General features: G+C 43.2%; 1 protein-coding gene across 1 annotated transcript in view; it reads right to left on the bottom strand.

The window, feature by feature from the left end:
- CHCHD3 (coiled-coil-helix-coiled-coil-helix domain containing 3) overlaps window positions 1-22816 on the bottom strand; it is a 1467811-nt gene extending 1444995 nt beyond the window's left edge. The window contains exon 1 of the mRNA XM_069629626.1: window positions 22439-22816. Within this exon, the coding sequence (XP_069485727.1) occupies window positions 22439-22519 (81 nt within the window). The 5' untranslated portion in view covers window positions 22520-22816. The remainder of the gene's footprint in view (window positions 1-22438) is intronic.
- Window positions 22817-23301: the final 485 nt, after the last annotated feature.

Genomic DNA, 23301 nt, shown 5'->3' with positions numbered 1-23301 from the left:
TGTTTTCTCTCATAGCGGGCTCTCCTTGAGAAAGTGTTCGTGCTGAAAAAGAGGGTGGGGAGTAGAGTTTCTAAATATCCTACCTGGTAAGATGGGGTAAGGGTGTTATAGGGAAGGGGATACTACATCTCACCATCTGGTGTCCCACGCCACTCTCTGAAGACCTATAGCCAAGGGTACAGAACTACAGATATCTGTAGTCATACTATAGCTACGAATATCGAAAAATGCTTTCCGTCCCCATCCAGGCCCTCACCATGTGTCCCCCTCCTCTGTGCTTGCTCCCCACACACCCATAATGGCCTCCTCCCCTGCCCTCTCCCATTCACCCCACACGTTGTTTCTGTGATGCAGTTGGCTTTCAAATGTCAGCTATTCGCAGCCATTCTGTCCATAGCCGAGGCTACAGAAAACCTTTGTATTGCAAACTCAGTCTCTAAACCCCCTCCAACTCCCAAATTTCACTTGGTGTCCTCTTACCTCTCCCGCTCTAGACACTTGCATGATTTTTGACCTGCAAATGGCTTTTTTCCTGCATTTCATTTTCCGATAACTTCGGCTATATCCGCGGCTATCTCTCGCATTGAGCAAAAACAAAGATGGATGATGTTTCATTAAAAAAAAAAAAAAAAAGAAAAAAAAATGAAAAGAAAAAAAATAATACTTTACCCAAGATATAGCTATCTTTTTTGGAGAAGGGTGCTCCCCCTTCTTCAACAAATCATTTTAAAAACAACTGCACAAAATAATCCCAAACTGCAAAAAAGCCCTCCGGTAAACACTTTGTGCCAAAGTTGTCTGGGACCTGCTCCAAATCCGTCCAGTGGTTTGGGGTGTGCGGTTGGGCAAAAATGTATCTTTTTGGTCCGTGGGAAAATGACAAGTAGGCAGCAACTTTGATATTTTTGTAATGAAGGCATAAATTAGTTTTCAAAAATTGATTAGCAGAGATTGCTAATTACATTTTTCTAGCAATTTTGTACTAATGTTTAAGATACCCAAGATATAAAATGGGCAACAATACGCAGTTCTGTATACCGTCGAAGTAAGGAAAATTATGAAATTCAGATTGACTACCCCTCTCTTTTAGTCTTGTATGGATCAGGATTCAGGGCAACCTGTGTATTTCATCCACTTAGGTAATCGCTTAGTTGAGAGAAATTGCACAATAACTGCAATTTATTACAAAATATCTATCTCTTTAACAGTCATAAAAATATCTTAAAAAACATTTCAGACATGATTATCAATCATACCATTCAGTCATCATTCATATATTCTAACAGGGGAGTTCTAAAACTGAGGAAAACAACTTGTGCATAACAGTTAATCAATGTATGCAATTTAGACATTGGAAAAAGACATTAGATTTTCCTTAGGCAGTCGACATATGTTTCGGCCCATTATAGTGTACCACTTATGTCAACGGTGGTCACAACAGTAAGTATCGGGCCATCTTCAGGACAACAATTACTTAGTGGTAGATCAATCTTGTTCCCCATTAGCACACAAACACATACATATGTGTCTTCTGTTTGTGTGTCTTTGAATGCCGTCTTACTTTGGCTATAGCTAGCTCGATGTCTTACAGGTGTTCCTAAGTAAAACTCTCAGAAGTAGTATACAGTGGACATCTCTGATGTTCATACAGGTTGGTTGCTGCTATTTGTATATTAGAAGCTGATCTTGCTTTTGCTGCGTGCGGCCAGATTCCTTTTTACAGTTTATTTGGACATGTGTTCCAGTAGTTGGTTTATTACCTGCGATAGGTAAGTGCTGAGGGATGGGATCAATCCCTAGAACAATAATACCGTCGAAGAAAGACATTAGTGAGATAAGTCAGGCCTTGCAAATTCCTTCTGTAAAATGGTGCATGTCACCACAGACCTACTTGCACGCTGCTTCCACCCAGAGGCCAGCCATGCACAGCGGAACTTTTATCTGACATTTACTGCAAACAAAGTAAATGTCAAACAAAGGTTTCCAACATCATCTGCAAATGGTACTGGCTCTTCTTAAAATCTACTCGACTATGAGAGTGGTCGAAAATACTTATGCGAGCCCTGGACGAGCATCTGTAAAAAGGTTAGCTGCATGAATGGACACAAATAAATAGATATGATAAAAAAAGGCTCTTAAAACAGTTTGGCCGGCTCGCTCTACTGCATGTGCAAATATATAATGCAATCATAATCATAGAGCAAAGTGAGCTCTGGACCCCAACTACAGTGTACAGTTTTGCAATAGGTCTGTAGATGTACAGACTGGATGAAACTATTGATCGCTACTTTAAATATCAAGTTAGCTTGGTGTATTAATTATGTAAAAGACTAAGCAGAGTGGATGGCATAGCAGGCAGAGAACTGGGCAAACTAGGCAGAATATTGTCGTTTGCAGCCATCTCACTTTTAGGGTAGCAGGTATAAACCAACATGACAAGATAGAAAGTCAAGGAGTATGTCATCAGCTCATGGTTTGAGCACCAGTTGCAAGCTGTATGTAACCAGCAGGCCAAGGACTAGGTTTTGGCCCCATGGTCATGAACATTTTCAAAAGGGTCCACTCGCCAATATGATACATCTTCCCAAACAAAATGAAATCTAGTTGGCACTGAGATTTAGATACACTTCACTGTAAAGCAGCATGGAGACAATAGTGTTTTACCGAAGCAATACTGTAGTTATGCATTATGTAACCTATAACATTTTTAGAAAAGGAATTGAAAGCATTTAAAAAAAAAACTAACATACTGGTCTTTGGCAGACAGGATACAGTCAGCTTAATAACAATATTATCCCAATTATTTCTGGTTTGCAATTATTTGAAAAATAAAGTGTGTAGCACTCCCACACAGGCCTTTTGGCACATGAGTGAAGGGGATTATTACTGCTGCAATCTCTCTCTCCATTAGCCCCTTTGAACTTGCAGTGAACAGAGAAAGAGAGGGTGGTGAGGGCTCTAAAGGCAAGACAGAAATGCAGGGTGAGCTGTGCTTTCATTGAACATTGTAACTTAAATAGCTAACTTTGCTACACAAGTGCCAATTTAATTAGAAAACCTACAGAATTGCATAGCAAATTGCTCTGAGACACTGCTCATTTTATTGCTTGGTAATTAACTTTTTTAAAAAATATTTCAACAAATCCTTACCAAACTTGCAGCCGGGGAAGAGGGTCAGGGGGCGCGAGTCCCCAATGGTCTTCAAAATTTCAGCCAAATCAGTTGCACAAATCAAAAAAGTTATTAGCAATAGAATTTTTCACGGTGCCTATGGGAGTCCAACTCACCTTATCTATAAGGGGACAGTCGCCGCCCCTTTAAAATATATATATTATGCATTTGGGCTAATTTGCATACCCACAATGCCCATCTTGGGAGGCAACTCACTCGCCTTGGAAGCAAGACGTGGAGCAACACAGGCTCGATCCCCGGGTCCGCACTTAGAAACTTATGTGTATTAAGCGTATTATAAATAACCAATTACAATTACCCACAATTCCTTGCTGTTGTGGCTCAGAACTGAGGGTGAACTTCCAACTATGGCTATTAGGTGGCATTGTGGAATGTGTGACTTGGCTCAAATGGACATTATATATATGCATATGCACATTGAGACTGAGTGCCTGGGTGTTTTTGTCCTGTTTTGCTGTGCTGTGTAGATACTGCCATCAGCACGCTAGGATGACCGTTTTTTGTAACTCTGTGGCTTAAGCTCTCCTGCCACATTGTTTGTGCACCAGCTATTCGTAGGCTGTGTGCCGCGCTTCAGAGAGTGGTTTGTCATACATAATATGTAAATTAATAACCCTAGAACTAACAAACTACTTGCCCAAAAATGAAAGGGCACGCATCGGGAATATGTGAAAAGGAGTGACCACATTTTGGACTCATACCAATATGCCACCTACTACCCAGCCCATTAATCTTCTTCCAGCAGTCAATTGCTGTGTCTCTTTAACACAGACTCCACTCGTTTGAAGATGTGCACCCATCTGACAAGATGCTCTGGTCTTTGTTCACTCCCTCACTACAGTGCCTTATTTGTGAAGAGGTCAAAGACTTGCAGGCCATGCTTCCTTCCATCAGGCTTCCTCGTATTCACCAGTACTTCACACAGCAGAGGAGAGGCAGCAGAAAGAAATCCAGCTGAAAGGGGAGGGAGTGAAATTAAAAAGGAAGGTGGAGTCTGTTGAGCTGAGCTGGGCTATGCAGCCACAAATTACAGCAATAAACACCATGCCAACTACAGATCCAATATAGATCAGACTGATTGCTTTCAAAATCGGAAAGATAAGGCGATTTAAATTAGGAGTTTTAATTGAAATTTAAGAAATATCTAGAATTCCTGCATAGCACTGCAACTTTAATGACAGTTCATCTAATGAGAGACTTTTTATTGCTGTAATAACATCTAGAAGTCACTATTCTGCTGCTGCTCTACTTTGTACACTGTATTAATACTATTCTTTGCGTTACTCTTTCTATGTGATAGTTGAAACCTTTTGCAAGGCTTTAGGACCATCTTGATGCTGAATCTGTAATAGGTTACATTACAACACACACACAACCCCCTCTGGATCCCAGCTGCAATCAGCTGAACAGTCCAGGGATGTTATCCTCCTGGCGTGCTTTCATGCCTCAGCAATCTTCTGGGAGGCTGACTGGATTCAGGTGTGCAGGGTTGAAGCCTTCTGCTAATTATCAGCATGTTGCAGTGGAAAATTCTGGTATCTGTAGTTTAGAGCCAGCAATAATAATGAAGAAAGAATCAAAGCATTTTCTCAGAAGCCAACCAGATCCTCGGCTTTGCCCAATCTGGCTTCCGAACCTCACGAGGAACTGAATCCTGCCTAGTCTCCATCTGGGATGATCTTAAAAGACAAACCCGGAAGGCTGCACCGCCCTGATCCTACTTGATCTCTCTGCAACATTCGATGCGATTGACCACTCCATCATCAGACTCCACTCACTCGGCATCAGGGGCTCAGCCCTTAATTAGATACCACCCTTCCTCTCCAACAGATCCCATCAGTAAACATGCCTTCATTCTCATCGGATCCCAACCCAGCCACGCATGGAGTGCCGCAGGGTGCCTCTCTCACCAAACTCTGCTTCAACCTTTACCTTAGCCCCCTTTCCATCCCATGGACTATAATTACGGAGTTGACACGCACATAATTTTCAAAATCCCAAAGAGACCCAGTTCTACCTGCCCAATCTCGCAACATGTTTCTCAGAAATCGAACTCTGGACGATGGCCAACCACCTCCTATCCTGGAAAAACAGTGATCACGCTCTAAGGAAAGACGGCACTCTTCCCTTAACCCACCCCGTGACCGCCCTCCCTAGTCCCACCTCCAACAGAGTAAAAAATCTCAGATGCATTATGGACACAGACCTGACTCCATCAATTCAATGACACACATTAGCACCCTCTGCCCCCTTTTTACCCTACCTGTCCTTCCCGCGGAGTCCCTGCCATTGTTTCCATCATCCTTTCATGCCTAGACATGTCCCAGGAGGATAGCTCAGTGGCAACGTGCTCGCCTTGGAAACAAGACGACACGAAGCAACACAAGTTCGATCCCCAGGTCTGTGCTTAGAAATCTCTGGGTAGTAAGCATGTTATAAATATGCAACTAAGAGACATTACTGTAACGGCACCTCAATGCCCCCAGGCTTTGTGAGCGCATTAAAAAAATGCAAAATAAATAGACTATGCTCACACCCTATACCTAGGGGCCCCCACATCGCAGATAAGAAAACTCCAACGAGTACAAAACACAGCTGCTAGGCTCATCCTAGCCCTGGGTCCAAGAGAACACATCACCCCCACTCGCTCTGTCCTTCTCTGGCTTCCTATCGGGCGACAATCCACCTTCAAGGCAATGGACATCACCCATCGAGCTATTCACAAGAAAGGACTGGACTAAATGCACCATAAATGTCACACTACAGGCCTAGCAAACCTCAGCATTTGTTCTCGTCACTCCAATGACTAAAACGATCTACATGAGGGGGCTCCTCCTTCTCAATCCAAGCACCCACCATATGGACCCACCTTACCCCCACTAATCATCCAGGGCATAAGACAACCTGACCTTCAGGAAGGCTCAAAATCTGTCTTTCCCCCCCCCCATCTGCACCCTGACAGACTTAGCCCGGATCATTCTTGTGCGCGATCGTTCGCGGGGAAATCAAGTGCACATGGGAAGCCTACCTAAGTGGGACAAGGCTCTCGTTCAAAGTAGGACATGCAAGCATCAAACGTGCACTCACTTCTTAAGAGATGGGACTATTTTGGTAAGTAGATCATAGGTCCACCCTTACAATTGATATATCAACTCTAAATTGAATAGATGGCTCAGCACACGTTCCATACAGATGCCGAATGTAAAGTGGGACAATGTGGGGAGTCGAGTTGTGAACCAAATAGATATCGAAACACACGTTTTCGATATAGATGCAGAGTGCAAGCTTGCACAATATGGGAGTAGAGTTGACGTTTTGAAACATTATTTTTAAAAAATTCAAAGTTTTTGGTCATTTGCGGTCATCTTTATCAAGCATTTTGCTGAATTCTTAGTCAACCACTGTTTGATCTTATTGATCAATGCATGACAATGTGAGACCTGCAAACTGGCACACCTGGCAGCATTTCTTGGTGTTCCATTACTTATGATGGCACTTTCCAAGATGTCCGTAAACATATGCTGCCCTGGAGCCACAAGTAATCATTGGCTCTGTAGGGGAGACATCTCTTACTCACAACTTAGCAGCCCCATAGCAGGAGTAGTTTGCCGTCTTAAGACACACAAATATTGCCGGGAGTTTGACAGTTTTGAAAGGACTTGGTCAGAGATACGTTTATTACACCGAAGAAGCCCTGAACATCTAGTTACATATGGGGTATTAAGTATATAAGTGTAGTGTGTAATGCAATACCAGTAGTATGGGGTAGTGAAAACCTTTTTTTCAAGATGTCTGCCATCAGTTAGCCAGCGAACGGCAGCAGCAGTTATAACAATGGCTGCCACCTGTGTGATTGTTTGATCACAGGGCCGCAGGGCCGCAGAGCCCAAGGAGACCTAAGCAGAGCCATTCGATGTGCGCATAGGTTAAGATTAAAAAGGTTTATCTGTACAATCCAGCTTGGACATTTTTGTTCTGGTGGTTCCCATTTTAATTGAACCGGGCTGTTGCATACAATGTATTGGTGTAGACGTAAGGTTGATCGCGCTACCGCCTAGGTGTTTGTCCAAATCAAGACGCAAATCCATAGTGATCCTCTCACTGCATTAATAATCGAGAAATGTTATACGCTGTGTTAGTTGTTTATATGTCACCTACTCTGCACGGCTAAACACTATGCGCACGTACACTTGGGAGTTGCACTAACCGCATTAAGACAATAAGCTTTCTATTAAATAAAAAGCTGACATTCATTGAAGCTCTCGTTGCCAAATATAATGTGCTTCAAAAGAAGCTAGTTGCATAGCTGCATTGAAGAAACTTTCAACAGGTAAAATATGCCTTTGTAAACTGGTTCTTTACAAAGAACTATAAAATACTATGTATGTTTGTTTATTTATTTGGTAATGCGCGCCAAACCCTTGGGTAGCCGGGCGCAACAGTGTACAAGAAATCTTAAGCTTATTACAGTATTAGGCATGAGTATAAAAAACATAGGCAAAAAAATATATGCAAGAATACATACAAACATGTACAAGTACAAGGCATATCTTGGGAAGTCCGAGGTGCTCTAGCAAGACTACCTAAACAGATGGATATAATTTCAGGTTTATAGGTCAGACTGTAAATCTAGGTATCATATGGGCTAGGTAGGTAGGTGGGGATGCATGCACGGCTATCTTTAGTATGGAGAGATACATGGAAGCAAAAGGTATGGTAAGGGCCAAGGTGGGAGTGGGCTGGGTGTTAGTCAAGTTATGTGTCATTGGCCCGCAGCCATTTAATTATCTTGTGTCTGAATTTAGGGTACGGTTGTTCAGTTCTGAGGTCGAGCGGTAACTTGTTCCAGCAGTGAGCAGCTTTGACAGTAAAACTAGTTGCTCCCGCGGTCGAGCGTTTAAACTTGGGAGTCTCTAGTTTAAAGGTGTTAGCAGATCTCGTGGGTCGCATGGAGGTTTTCCTCGTGATTTTTTCCATTAGGTACTTGGGGGCAAGCTTGTTCAGACATTTAGAGGTGAGGGAAGCTGTTTTGAGTAGGATTCTGTCCGTTATTTTTAGCCAATTAACCGCTTTCCAAAATTTGGTGACATGCTCTCTGAGGGATGTTTAGTGCTGCTCTCAGGGCATTGTTCTGCAGTCTTTGAATTTTGTCTGTGATGCATTTGTTGGCTCCCGAGTACAGGGCATTGCAATAGTCTAACCTAGACATGACCAGAGCATTAGCTAGAGTGATGCAGCTAGCACTGGAGAGGTACGGTCTGGATGCGCGGATGAGTTTGCAGGTGTAAGTGTTGGAGGAGGCGAGGGAGTTGACTTGCTTCTTTAGAGTGAGGGAGGAATCCAGATAGAATCGAGGGGTTTTAACCACAGACATCACCTTGATAGGGTTGTTATCAATGCTGAAGGATGTGTAGTTTGGGCTTAGTTTTGGATATTGGCTTCAGAGCCTAGGATTAGTATCTCTGTTTTATCGTCATTCAGGCAGAGGCCATGTGAGGCCATCCATGCCTGAATGAGGGTGTACATCTTGTTCACCAAGGCCGAGTCTGCCTCGAGGTCGCCCGAAAGGGGTACGAGGATCTGGGTGTCGTCTGCGTAGTTCGTGTGGGTGACACCCAGTCTGTCCAACTTGTCAAACAAAGGCTTAGTGAAGATGTTGTACATGGTGGGGGAGACACAGGAACCTTTTGGGACACCACAGGTTATTTTGATAGGGTCAGCAGAGTCGGAGAAGACTTGCATAGTGCGATTAGCTAAGAAGGATTGGACCCAAGCTATGGCATCTCCGGTGAAGTTGGCGGCAGATTTGAGGTGGTTGCATAGGACTGCATGGTCCACCAAGTCGAAAGCGGCTGACAAATCCAGGAGGAGGATCAAGGCTGTTTATCCATTATCCTTTAGTTCCTCAATTTGTGTCTTGAGGTCTAACAGAGCTGTTTCCGTACCATGGAGTGGACGGAGCCAGATTGCCGTGAGCCAAGCAGGTGGTTAGCTTCCAAGTAATCCTGGATTTGTATGTAGGCAGCTCCGTCTAGGATTTTAAGTAGAAATGGCACAGTGGTGATTGGTCTGTAGTTGGTGGGGTTAGTGGGGTCCAAGGTTTGTTTTTCAGTAGTGGGAGGACCCATGATTCTTTGAGGTTGGTGGGTACTGTGTTGGATTTAAAGGAGTTTATGAGCTTGGTAATGAAGGGAGCTAGGTCCCTAGCTGCATCCTTTATCGTTTGTGCTGGGCAGGAGTCGCCCTTACAATTTGAAGGACAGTATTATTTTTTTTCTGTGTCGATTATGGAGATGGTCTTGAATCTGAAGGGAGCAGTAGACCTATTCTCCTGAGGTTGGGGTATTTGTTGGTCTAAGGGTGACAGTGTGGCCTTTTTTTTTGCAATTTTGCATTGAAGCGAGGAGATTTTGTTAGAGTGGGCGTTTTGTACGTGGGTGCACCAAACTTTGTTTTTAGGGGCATTGTCTATAGGTTTAATAGGGGATTCCCATTCACAGAGGATGGCGAATAGCTCTTTAGTATTAGAGTTAGCTTTCGCAATCCTGTCGTTAAAAGTGTTCTTCTTGGTTTTGATTATTTCTTTTTTGTAAAATTTGGCAAATTCAGTTAGGTTATTTTTGTTGTTTTCAGTGGGTGAGTGGCGCCAGATGGATTGGAGCTTTCTTTTTTGTAATCTTAGAGATTTGAGGTGGGGCGTAAACCAGGCATTTGGGTGGGCTTCCCGTTTAGCTTTGCGCAGTTTGACTGGAGCAGTTGCGTCTAGTGCTTTGATCATAGCATCATTCAAAGTCAGGGTTATTGCTTTCCAATCCAGATATGGCTGGAAGGAGGAGAGGGATAATATTTTCAGCAGTCGGGTCAGGAGAGGGGGAACCATGTTGTTGATTTTGGGGCCAAGGAGATCTAGTGTGGCGGAGAAAGTTATTAGATAATGATCAGTCCATGTTTGTGGAGCAATATCTGTAATACTGATATTGCAATTCAGTTCAGTTACCCAGTCGAGGGCCCTTCCTTTGATGTGGGTAGGGGAGAGGACTTTTTGATCAAGCCCCTGGTCCTTGAGCAGGGCTGCAACTGACTCTGCATGTTTATTGTCAGTTTCATTAAAGCCGAGGTTAAAGTCTCCCAACAGTAGGGTTTGGAAATGGTCTTGTTGGCTATAAGGCTAGTTAGATCGTCTTCAAAAGGTGCCTAGTGGCCCAGGTCTATACATCAAGTGGATTGAGAGCGTGCGATTATTAGAAAGGGACATTTTGGCTGTGAGTGTTTCACAGGATGAGTAGGAGACTGAAGTGGCAGGTCTGATGGGATGGGTAGATTTGAAGATGATGGCTAGTCCACCGCCTCTGGCATTTGGCCTGTCAGCTCTGAGAATTTGGTATTTATCGGGCACTGCTAGCATTAGTGTTGGTCCTGCAGCCTCATGAAGCCAAGTCTCAGTTATGCCCAAGTTGTCATTATTTAGGATGTGAGCAATTTCTGCAGCATGGGCCCCCTGCTGAACAGCTAATATCCTTCACTGAAACTGCACTGATTCTGCAACTGGACCACTCTTAACGGCCTCGGTCCTGGGCCCAGCCACTCTCCACTTGCACTGATGCACTGGAACCCCTCTGCACTGCGGGACTGTCTCTGTATCCCTACAGCCCCCCCCCTTCCCAGCACTTGTTCTGCACTTACCTTGCACTTGCCACCAGCTGGCCCTATTTATTTATTACTTTACGCCACTTACCTTGTACTGCACTTCCCCCCTCCCCTTCCCCTTGCACTTTTCCCCCTCCCCCACCCCTGCACTTGCGCGATCTGAATGACACCTGGCCTAGTAGGATCGTTGTCTGGTCTCCCCTTGTTCCTCCCCTCCCTGCCTCGTCGCGCCTTGAAACACCTGTGTATAGGCGCGTTACAAATGCCATATCATATCACTGATCTCGCGCTAATGAGGGATCCTATTACCGTTAAAGAGCTATTGGGTTTGGTTGTTTGACAAGTTTTAGGTGGTATGGTATCTAGAGTTGTGCGAATTTTAGTAGAGGTTTGAGCACCGGTATAGGTGGATTGCTTGACTAATCGAGACAAGTTTTTTGGCTGAGTATTGGTGCGTCTATTGGCATTATTCGGGTGGTTTCTTACAGGTTCATACATGCTAGGCAATCTGGACAGGAGTCTCAAGTTTCTATCCTTGGGAGGGCTGGTTTTGATAGTAAAGGCCATTATACTAAATATAGCGGTGATGAGTATTAGGGTCAAGGTGACTTTGATGAGACAGGTAGGGGACATTTCTGTCTATGCCAGGAACATACGGTGTGCTGGCATCTAGGTATTTTAGTTTGGGTAGCAGACACGTTCAGTATTATGTCTAAAGCGCTAATGCCTAAAACACTAAAGAATGGGGAGTACAGTAAGCTAACATTCAGTACATTTAAAATTGTAGAAATGCAGTGAGGATGTTCAAACGTGCTGTGATATTCTCCCTCACAAATATTCACTATGCTGGTGAGAATTCCAAACTGAACACGAGGCAACAAGTATTCATCCCTAAATTAAGAGGTGAGCCAGTACACAATCTGAGAAAACTAAGGTTGTATCATCCACTAGGTGGCTCCTTAAGAGTGCCCGTTATGCGTTCACAGGACAACCTCTCACAAGAAATAGATGGGTTTGCACGTGAAGCGAATAATGAACACGGCTTGCACAAATAAAAAGGAACTGCCTTTTTCATCATTTATGACTTAAAGATGAAATAGGACCAAACAATTTGGTTTTTAAATACGTGGATTTGGAAAGACTGTACATGCTGATTAGGTCTTTTTATTTCACAGACACTGCACACAGGATGCCATAGGTGGGAATACCAAGTAACATCTGTCCTGATGAAGGCTGTTACAATCTAAAGGCCGGAACACTGAGTGTCGACCCATATTATATCATCATAATAACTGCCCATAGAACAAAAAGAAAAATGTTCAGACTTCGCTGCAGAATAAACATGGCGTAATCCGAGGCTCAATTGTCGTATGCATATTGTTATCATGAAGTAGATGTGTCCATATGACCAATGTACTGCTATATAAGCTGCAAGGTGGTTGCTGTGTGTGTAGAGAAAATACATTATTTTTGTTCACGTATCACACTTGGTGAGATATTTTTAAAACATCCAAAAAGGTTTTGTAATATATACATTTTTAGTAAAGAGTAAAAAAATAAAGTCAGAATCCAAGCTGTTTTTTTCCAAAGCCTTTACCCTGATCAGTGTGTCTGCAGACTATGTGTACAAATCCTTGGTAGGTGCGAGGGGCCTGGGGGGAGAGAATCATGAGTTATCCAGGTACCCTGTTTGTTCAAAGATTGCTACTTCCTCCTACATAATCGTCTGCAGTCTGTGCAGGTAAAACCTACTAGGTTATATCCCCTTATTAAATTGATGCAGAGTTCCCCACGGTTTCCTCCTTTTACCCATATCATTTAACAGCTACACAGAACCTCTGGTTCTCGGGTCAGGCCTCAAAGTGCACCAGTACATAAGGGTTCCAAATTGAGATTCGATGAGCAGGAGCTAAAACCAGCTCCTGGGTGTCGGACATCACCCTGTAGGAAGGAGCTACTGCAGGGGAACTAGGAGCTACCAGAGATGCTCCTTTAGCGTTTTGTCCATTTCAGATGAACCATTGTGTTTTAGATGTGTTCCAATTCTCATTTATTAACATTCTCAAATACTCAATGTTAAAAGTCACATTTACGTGTTTGCAATTAATCATTTGGCCTCGGGAGCCAAAGGTAGCACATGGTGCTGTTGGTTTCAAGCTACCCAGGCACTACTATGCTAGAATGCAGGAGCTAAATAGCTCACACCTCCCCTCAATTTTGAAAACCAGGGTACACAGATGTTGCGCTGGTTTATCACAGGGTGTCATCCTCAGTACCATCAAGGACTGGGCGTTGAGCTGTAGAAATTCATTATAATCTGTCTGGAAAAAGACTGTATGGTCAAAACACGTTTCTGCAGTACATGACAATACATAGTGTGACTAACAAATATGTAGTATGATAAACCAATTTTTAAAAAAGATTGCGTAAGAATATAGTGTGCAATTATGTTATTGATACATTAACTCACTACTAATTGACGTACAATCTAATGGACTTGAATGAATAATGTATTGTGAGGAGCCAGGAATGAGACTCAGACATAAGGGGTTCATGGCTTTGATAAATGACTTCTTAAACTAAAAGGGGGTTGGAAAATACCTCTTGGTCCCTGCTCCAAGAGGTGTTCCCCTACCTAAAAACAAAACTAAGGGTCCATCAATGTCAGAACGTGCAAAGTAAAACCATCCCATGTCCAAAGTACTATTCTGACCCTCACACTCTAAAAAGCAACTCTAAGGAGAAAAAGGAAAATGTCTTTGGCCTTTACTAGTGTACAAATGTTCAAAAAGGAAACGCATAGCTCCAATACAAAAGTTCCAGATGGATACAGTTCCTGGTTCCAGAAGGCGATTCCCTTCGCCTGGGATTTCTCTACACCGTTTTATATTCAAGAATCAGTTCCTTATGTAACTCTTGATCAACAACATAACTGGTACACAAAATAACTTGGCTGTTATTAGTATCTTGTTAGAATGCCTGGTGTACTTCCTTGCCAGGTTTTCACTCCTTTTCTCTATGGTTTAATACAGACTTTTGCTAGTCCCGATACATCCTTCTCAGGACCTCTTTCGGAAACGTATTTTTAGAGGAGAAAAAGGTGCAGAAAAGTGTGAAGAGAGAGAAACCATTTATTTCTAAAGGGACAATCTACAAGGGGAAGTGATTAATCAAGTTAGTAGAATTTAATAGAGTAAGGGACTATTTAAATGGTGAGTGGAAAGTGTGTTTGTGGACGCCAATCATCTAACTTTAAACAGATCATGCATTCGTTCAATATTTGCTGACATCCCAAACCGGAACATTCGGTCGACCAAAGATAATGAGAGAGTGGAATTCCCTAAACATTCCAGAACTAATATCACAATTTTGAGTATAGTCGAGATTGGTGTATGAGCCGATATTGAGGGAAGCGCAATTGTTGACAGATTCTTGGTGGATGAGTTGATCAGAATCAGGGACAGTTCTGTAAAAAAGTTAGATGAAAGTAGAAATTAAGTAGTAATTGGGAGGGAGAAATGCAGCAAATCATGGAGAGAAGTACAATTTGTGGAAAATGATCGTAGGGTGGAAAAAATGGATGAGGATTGGACATGGGTGGCCGGCTCCTTAGACAGACAAAAGCAGAACCTACAGGCCATAAGGGGTCTTTCATAGGAGTTGTTTGGGTGTTTTGTCTTGGAACACCAGGCGCCACTCCTCGCTGGTGAATACTACGAAGAGTTATGGTAAAGTTTGATATTATCTGTCTGCTGGAGATATGGCTCTTTAAGTGTCCTGGAGTTGATGTTTTTACCACTTGTTTCCAAGGCTCAAAAAAGGAAAGATGGGTCGTCCTACAGGTGGTTTGGTTTTTTATTAAGGACAAACGTGGGTTTCACACATATTACAGGAAAAGCATTGTTTTAAAGGTGCTTTAGTGTTGGAATTGGAATTGCTACTGGAGGGGGACACGCAACGGAATGTAGCATTCAATATATACTGGCACATGTGTGTATGTCCGTTGGATGACATCCTAGAAAGCATTTCATCCTTTAATACACAATGTAGAGGTAAATACCCTAAAGGTCACATTATAGTTTTGGGTGATTTAAACTCAGTTTGTCACATTGTAGAATTAATTGACCATCAGGCTGAGCATATACGTAGCAGAAAAACTCAGAGTAAGAGGGAACAAAATGGAGCCAAGTGGCTGGATTGTTTGCATAGCTTCAGCTTGGTAAAGTTTAATGGTACAATTCCCGGTGATATGCCGGGGCGTGCAACTTGGCACAGAGGAATATAATCATCAGTACTGGACTATATTTTTACTGATGAATATCTATACAAATGCTGTAAAGAATATGTAATAGTGAATAATAACGATTGAAGTGATCATAGTAGGATTCAAAGTTTCTTCAAATTTTGTTTTGGAACAAATTCCATGAATAATCCCTTGAATTTTACAGTTAATCGAGATAAAAATAAAGTGATTTGGAATAAGAGCTCTATTCAAATGTTAATGCATTGCATGAATACATGGGAGTGTCTACATTGGAGACAAAAATCAAAATGATTACATGTGAAACTTGTGGGCTTTTCTTAATGGAGATTTTGGCCGATCATCAGAACAACACGAGAGCTACGTCGGGTCATTGCTACAAAGAAAAGTGGACACCACACGTTGATTGCGAGTAAAAGAAAAAAAAAAAAAAAAGGAGGAAAGAAATACTTTTAATTAGAAAATCTTGGGAATGGATAACTCGCTTGCTGGTTAAAAATGTAAGGCAGAAATATAAAAATTGGATATATAGTATTAAAATGAACCTAATTCAAAAAGATTCTGAGGTAATCCTAAAATGTCTTATTTAAAAAAAATATATATTAATTTTTTTTTTAAAAAAAAGACAAGAATTTGGGGAGTTTGGTTAATGATTTAAGAGTGGGACAAGACCCTATACAGGTCAAGGTAGTGAACGAGGAAGCATGGGTTATCCACTTTACCAAACTATATGCAGAGGAAGAGGACACTCAATTATATAAGATTAACCTGGACTATGTCCCGGATCACTCCCAGATGCAAATGAACCCCAAATGGACATTAATACTCTAAAGCAAGCTCATCTCGAGCACCAGGTGTAAACCATCTTACCAACACCCTTTTAAGAGTGATCCTAATCTCTGGGCGATGATATTTACGCTCCTGTTCAACAATATTCTGAAGAACTCAACTCTTCTAGTAGATTGTGATACTTGTTCCTGGTTTAAAAAAAACGCTCTCAGAGTAATCCCAATAGCTATCGCCCTATATCTATATTGAAAGCTGATAGCATCCTAAAACATCTAGAAGAACAAACACCAAAAACAGGATTCCATAAATCCCATGGAACCAACTGAAATGGATTTCTGTTAAAATGCTGCCAAGATTTAGTCTGAAAACAAAATAAAATAAATGACGTTATTTACACCGCTTCAATTTATCTTTCTTGTGCATTCGATTTGGTTAGCCGTAGATGTTTATGGTGTAAACTCTTAAATTGGGGGTCCACCCAGGTTTACTAAATCTTTTAGTAAAACTGCATGAAAATACGAAACGTCCAAGACTAAACATGGAAGGATCATACTCCCCCAAAAATATCTACAAGAAATGGAAGGCTGGGATGTATTTTAGCTCCCTGCCCTTTTAATTTATACATTTCTGATTTGGGAGAAAATATTGGGAAAACAGCATTAGTTTCCCCTAAAATTGGAAAAATTAGACTAAGCTGGTTGGCCTATGCAAATTAGTTTATTTTAACAGAGTGTACGGAAGTGGGCCTCCAGAGACTTAACCGCTTTTAGTACATATGCAAAGGAAAACGCACTTATTAATGCTGCTAAATCTAAAATTACGAATTTTAGACCTATTAACAAGTGAAGAGGGGAGGTCGAAAACTACTCGGCCTCCTACCCTGCAAGACACACGAAGTAGAAAAAAAACCCAAAGGAATCATGACTGCTCATATCACGCAGGACTGGCCCCCACTGCTCCCCTGCTTGATAAATATACTAAAAAGTACCCTCTCAGCCAACCCTACAGCCCAGAACCAGCACCTACACTCACACTGCCTAGAGTGGATGAGGAGTCACCAGGCGCCATCAATGACACCTCAATTGACAGCCTCGACTAAAGCGCCAAGAAGACGAGCTCAAAGTCATTGGAGACACCACGACATAGCAGCGTTAAACATGAAGCGCACATGCCATCCGCACAGCGGGACAAAACCACACACCCAAATACACAAAGAACACAGGCGAACAGTTCTACGAGTTAGAGGACAGACACACATACATGCTGTCCCCACATTTATTTTGTCATTAGCTTGCTGCAGCAGCACAGAAGAAGCAAGAGTGCAACTAATTCTATGGAACTGCAGGAGCACCCAAGGGACCTGACAAAGCCATAAGCAACTAACCTATGGATACTATGGAAAATCACAAACAGTAGAAGCCATGCCATGGCTTAAGAAATTACAGTAGGCCACAACCATCTCAGTAAAAGCCAAGACGAGCTGAATTCAGAGCGAACAGGAGCAGCTACTGTGTGGGACAAGGCACACTGCCAAGACAACCAAGATACAAGCGACATTCCGTTCCCTGAACTGCAGTAACACCAGCACAAAAAATGAGAATAATTCCCCACCAGGTCAGACTAATTCAGAAATGCAGAGTACAGAAACACTGCCTCTGGACACATGTGCAGCCAAGCTGATGATGAACTGAAACTAGCAGCTGGGAAAGAAGGACACTCTTACCCAGCTGCCGGCAATGGCTTGCAACACATTTGTGATTCGAGAGTCTGAATGTTGCATGAGAACGAGCACTCTCAGTCTGTGGTGGTTCACACACATTCTAATGCAGACACAGTTGTTCCTGGTACCTTAAAAAGGTACACTTCGAGCTGAGATCCGACTTGGATCCCAGGCCTGGGGGCAACAGCTCTAGCCAAGCACAGTTCAGGACCTTAGGGGTGGGTAGCCATTGGCACAAACCAATCATCAGACCCACACAATGCAACATTGTAGAAGTTGCATTTTTCAGGGATGGTCCAGGCCTGACACCTGACATGGGAGAGCCAGTTAACTAACAGATGTAGGGACTGCTATAGGGGAACTACCACTCAGCACCCAATACACTCGCTCGATAGGTTTGCTGGAGATGGCCCCAGGCTGACGTCACGCTGAAGTCATCACACTACAAAACTGGCCAGCGAGCCAGAGATCTTTGGGATGACCAGGAGCCCGTTCCTTGTACTGATCCCTGTTGGTGTTTGGCTGTAATAAACCACAGTTTGAACTTCCTCTCTGTCTGGGCCTGCGTTCCTTTTGGGAAAGGGAGGAGTTAGGCCTTCCATGAGTTCTGGGTTTTGCGAACTCCTAGCAACCCTCGACCTGCCTGGGAGTTCTATTCTAACACAAGATCATTTGAAGCAGGTGGTACATCAACGGTCTTGAACTGGAGGTGTTTGAACATTTAGTTTATCTAGGCTTTCCTCTCACAAGCACTTAAAATCTTTTACAAAACAGATGACAGACTAATTAAAAAAATAAAATCTTAAAAGCTCCTACTGTAGGTATTCGATTAAACCTTTGTTCATTTGTTACGTAGGAAAACTGCCACCGAAACTCTAGAATAGAATTTAATTGACTTATGAAAAAGTGATATGCATATTTGATTCTCTGGAGTGCATAATTTGGAGAAAAGTGTTGTGCATACCCAATGTGGTGGCAGGGTGGCGCTGTCATGATTAGATATGATGTTGGATTAAGCTTTCTTGGGGTTTTGGAAAAGGTTAGCATTTTATGCAAAGATTTTACCGGTAAATGATGGCACCCTGTATGCAGACTTAAGTTATAGAAAGAAGATCTGAAGAAATATTAAATAGCTTGGAAGATTTTGTATTGGTCAACTGACGCGAGTATAAATAAAAGTGATCTAATAAAATGACCCCAAAAAAGTATCTTTGTGAATGGGATTGGTGTCAAACTATAGAACAATTGCATTCTTTTAAGAGCCTTGAGTATTTATAAAACGAACAAACGCTTTAGGACCGTAGCTCCTCCGTTAATCTTATTCCTTCGGCAACAAGCAAGGTTCGACTTTTTTAGATTCAGGTGGAATCTAAACTATACTAAAGAGATCTTGAATAGAAGAAAATCGAGGGGTCGTGTTGTCGATGTTGTGGTTCCTCAGGGGAGATGGAAACGCAAAAACATCTTTTAATGTCTTCTTAAACACCAATTCCGTTATAGGTTATGTATTTTAAACGATTCATGGAAGCTGGAATCACTTGTGATTGAGACTATTTCTGAAAGGGATTGTTTATCTGGTCGATAAACATCTTTGTCACTGGCGGTGATCGTTTTTTAAAATAATTTAAACCTGGATGCCTATGTGAAAAGAGCACAAGTATGGTGTACCCTTTTTCAGGGTTAAAAATATGATGCTGCTATTTTCCCTCTAAATTTTATGAAAGATTACATTATATGTACTGTTTGAACTGAAAATGTATAATTTTTGTATTCAGTATTATCTTTTTATATGTAATGGAAATGTATGTTTTGTTTTGATATGTAACTACTGAAATGAATTGTGTCATACCGTTTCTTTTATTGTTAAGGTTCAACACGTTTTACCAATAAATTACAAAATAAAAATGTATTTCATATACACTGTTCAGCTTGTACTTGCCTGGTGCGCTTCCTCCTATAACCACACTTGCAACTGTCTGGTATTCTCATGTGTGCTCTGTGCACACTCCCAAACTTGACGGTCTTGTACACTTGTTTGATCTTCCCTTGAATCCACCTGGTATACTATCCTGCCAGAGCTTCTTGCACAGGTGTACTGCGTACACTGACAAACATGACAGTCTCTTATGCTTACTCTGTCTGGCTTTTTCATAAGATATTCATTTACTTGTTCTTCCTCGTGCCTTTCTTTTAGGACTATTTGGTTTGGACAGCATGGTCTATATGCCCCAGTGTCCGCGCTTCCTTCGGGTGCACTCACTGGCGTATGTTGGTTATTACGCTGCGAGCCATAGGGGGCCCTACAGAGCTCCGCTCCCCCTTGTTTCTGCAGGTTTTCGTCTTCTCCATATCTTAGAGGCTCCCGCTCGCCTATTAAGTGTCTTTCCGGGCTTACATGAAGTGAAGGTTGCTTCCTAGTACCGGCGAACACTGAGGAAAAGAGGAGTGGGGTCACGGAGGATCCATGTGCGGACCGCAGGCACCGGGAGACAATTCCCATGAGTCAATGGGATTCATGGGTGTGTGCGCATTCGCGTGCAAGCAAGACTGCCATAAAGCCCCTCCCCGGCCCTTGCTGCCGGTTGGTGATTTTGACATCTGGCACTGGCAGAACTGACGGCAGAAGGGGGAGAGTTAGCGTGCACTAACGGGGACCAGAGGAGGACCACCAGGAGAATTCCCTTGTTCACTCAGACTGCGGGTTCGTCCCGCTCAAGACTTGATCTTCGGAGCCTGGGGAGGTGGCAAGCGCCCCCCCCCCTCGGCCTCAGTTAGGTGCTCCACCTTGGTGTCATGGTGTGTGAGTGGGGGAATCGGGGGGATGGGGGAAATCAGACTGGCAAACTCTTGAGTTTAAACAGGAACATTTCATCTGGCATACAAAACATTCCTTTCTCATTTCCTCAGCAAGTCAAATGGAACTCTCTAAGTAGCGGATGTGTTTAGGACAGGGGCTAAGGACACTGCAATGTTCAATTTGTGCTGTAACAGTACTTTCTTGCTTACTGCTATGCTCTGCCATATTTTTTTGTGTTCAGCAAGCACTTTAGTGCTTAGAGAGTATGCACTGGTGTCTTATACGTGTACTCATGTACTGCTTATGTAGAAGCTTGTCCAGGTCTTCCTGGTGCTATGTTTGTTTAGTTGTTTGCTAATTATGTCATGATTCACTGTATGTTTGCTTCTTCTTGCAAGCATAATCCTAATCAAGAAGGAGGATGCTCAAGCTGACAACGAAGTGAACACTGGTATTAGGTCAGGAGCAACAGGAGAATTCAAGTGCGTTTCAATACGTGTTGTATGTACCTTTCCTTACTTCCCATACACTTGTGTATGGGCGCGATATAAATCATATCATACTATCATATCCACTACGCAAGATCCTTACCCTCATTGCGGTTACCCTAAACACCCACTTCCCTATCTACAACTTCTCCCTAACCCTCTTCCTTCCACCCCCATTGGCTGCCTCGAGGTAACCTTTTATACTAAATCAGGTGCCCTTGCCAACAAGGTGGGAGGGGTCAACTGCATTTGGCTTCCGTGGTCAGGATGGAGTTGAGATACTCCAGGGGTGTGCCAAACACCTAGAAGCCTTATATCTGCTTCTGGTGTCATCAAGGCGTAGTCTCCTCAGCAATCTACTCCCTGCTTCTGTGTCGATCGGCTTCACAGACTCCCTTCTAGCCCCGCAGGGGGGTATTAGCCAGTTTGATCGAATGGTACATCTGGCCGAATTCAGCCAGTACCATTCGATCAAATTGGTTAATCACTACCAAACAAGGGGAGTGGATGTTGCAGGGGTGTCCCCGCTCCCCATGTTTCGTAGTGATGGCCTTTGGATGTAGCGGGGGTTGTCACCTACTTCCAGAGGATTGGAGGGAGGGAAAAAAAAAAAGAAAAGGAAGAAAATCTGCCCCTGCGGCGTCCGATCTGACCCGCATTGGAGGGACGGAACCGACGAAAGTGATCCAAATAATATTTTCTCTGCACCCGAATGGGTCATGAAAATTCTCGTGCATAGAATACTAACCCCAAAAAACTGTTCCCATTATTCTTTGGCAACAGGAAATTGCTTCTGCAGAGAACTCGCAGAAGAATAAGAGACCAAGGTTAAATGAAAAGTTACTATCTTGGAAAATAACCTTGAAACTTAAGTGTTCGTTCCACTGTACTGGGTTCTAAAAGTTAACTTCCAGCGCTCTCAAGTTTCCCCCAGCTAAAGTATGTGTAGCTCAACTATATTTCCCCTCCCACCTTCAAAAAAATATATACGGATCAGACTTCCAGTCATGGGACAATTTGAGAGAGCTATAGATAACCAAATCTATAAAATCCACATAAGAACGTCTTCTGCCATTGTGAACGTGGTATGGGCTGTGTGATCATTTTGCCATTGCAAAATAATTAACTATGTAGGATTGTTGCCACCAACACCGAGGCATGTTACTTTATTGCATTTTTAAAAAGCACTCAAACGATAACTTTTATCCAACACAGTTCAGTCCCCTGGAAACAGCCCCAACGAACAAATCCCATCCTATAAAAATGAACTGTGTGTTAATCTTACAACGCAATCCTTGAGCGCCACCAGCATGGGCACTGCAGCGTGTGCAAAAATGTTTTAAAAAAAAGTTATCAAAGTACTTTCAAAGAAGTAACGCAATGCATTGTGATCACGATGCACAGGTGCATGCAGTGGTTGGTGGTGCCTTTGCACACTGGGGGGTGTGGCTTCGCTGCCTGCAGAGGTCGGTGAAATGCTTGGTGGATGGGGAAGCGGCTGCATGACACCCGGTTCGTCCCTCCCGCGCGCCCTGCAGACTCACCCGGATGCCCTTCACGACTGTGATGTTATCGTTCTCGTCCGCCTCGAAGGAGACACGCCGGGTGCTGCTGTTGCCGCCCATGGTGCTGGGGAGAGCGCTGTAAGAAGGGCGGTGTTGTGTGCGCGCGCGGTCGGTCACCTCTGCAAGTCGCTTGCGGCTGACAGCCTCTGTCGGTCACGGGCAGGCGGCGCGAGGTGAAACTTCAATGTGCCTGCCTGACGCCGGTAGTTTGCCCTTCCCTTCAGCTAGGCCGCCCCACTCGGCAGCAACGCGCGCCGCCATTGGATGAGATATCTGGACGGCGGCCGTTCATAGGCTGTTCAGCTCACAGAGACCCTTCGTTGGACTGTCAGACAGGAAAGTTGTCCAGCCTTTCTCCATGGTTAGGAAATGTGGCTGTCACAGTGAGGCTGCTGGACGCTACACGTGTGCACACACCGCCTGTGTTTATCAGCACCGCGTGCTCTTTTCTTGTAACTCAGTCTCGCACAGAAGATACATTCAGACTGCCTACAACACAATGCAAACAAATATAACTCTTAAAACTGTAGTTACGTGCTCACACCGCGGAATGTTTCCATTTTTGGGACCCCGAGATTATGGTAATTTTTTCCTTTAAGATTAGAATAACAGCGTGTCCTGCATATACCACTTGCTGGTTGCAATGCTTTAAATAACCGCTCTAAAAATTAAACAGTGAGGCTCAGATTGTGAGATGTATAGAAAAACAGAAAATTGTTCTATGGAGGAGGAGCAACACTTTTCGTAAAAGCACCATAGTCTGTTAAGCAATGTGGCCCCAGTGTATCAAAACCTTGGCTTTTGCATGTGCCTGATTTACGGCCTCACAACGGCCCTAGTGG

This window comes from Ambystoma mexicanum, chromosome 12 (genome assembly GCF_040938575.1).
Source record: "Ambystoma mexicanum isolate Mex_15411 chromosome 12, UKY_AmexF1_1, whole genome shotgun sequence".
Taxonomy (NCBI): Eukaryota; Metazoa; Chordata; class Amphibia; order Caudata; family Ambystomatidae; genus Ambystoma; species Ambystoma mexicanum.
The sequence above is the reverse complement of the archived record's forward strand: the minus strand, read 5'-3'. Positions and strand labels throughout refer to the sequence as shown.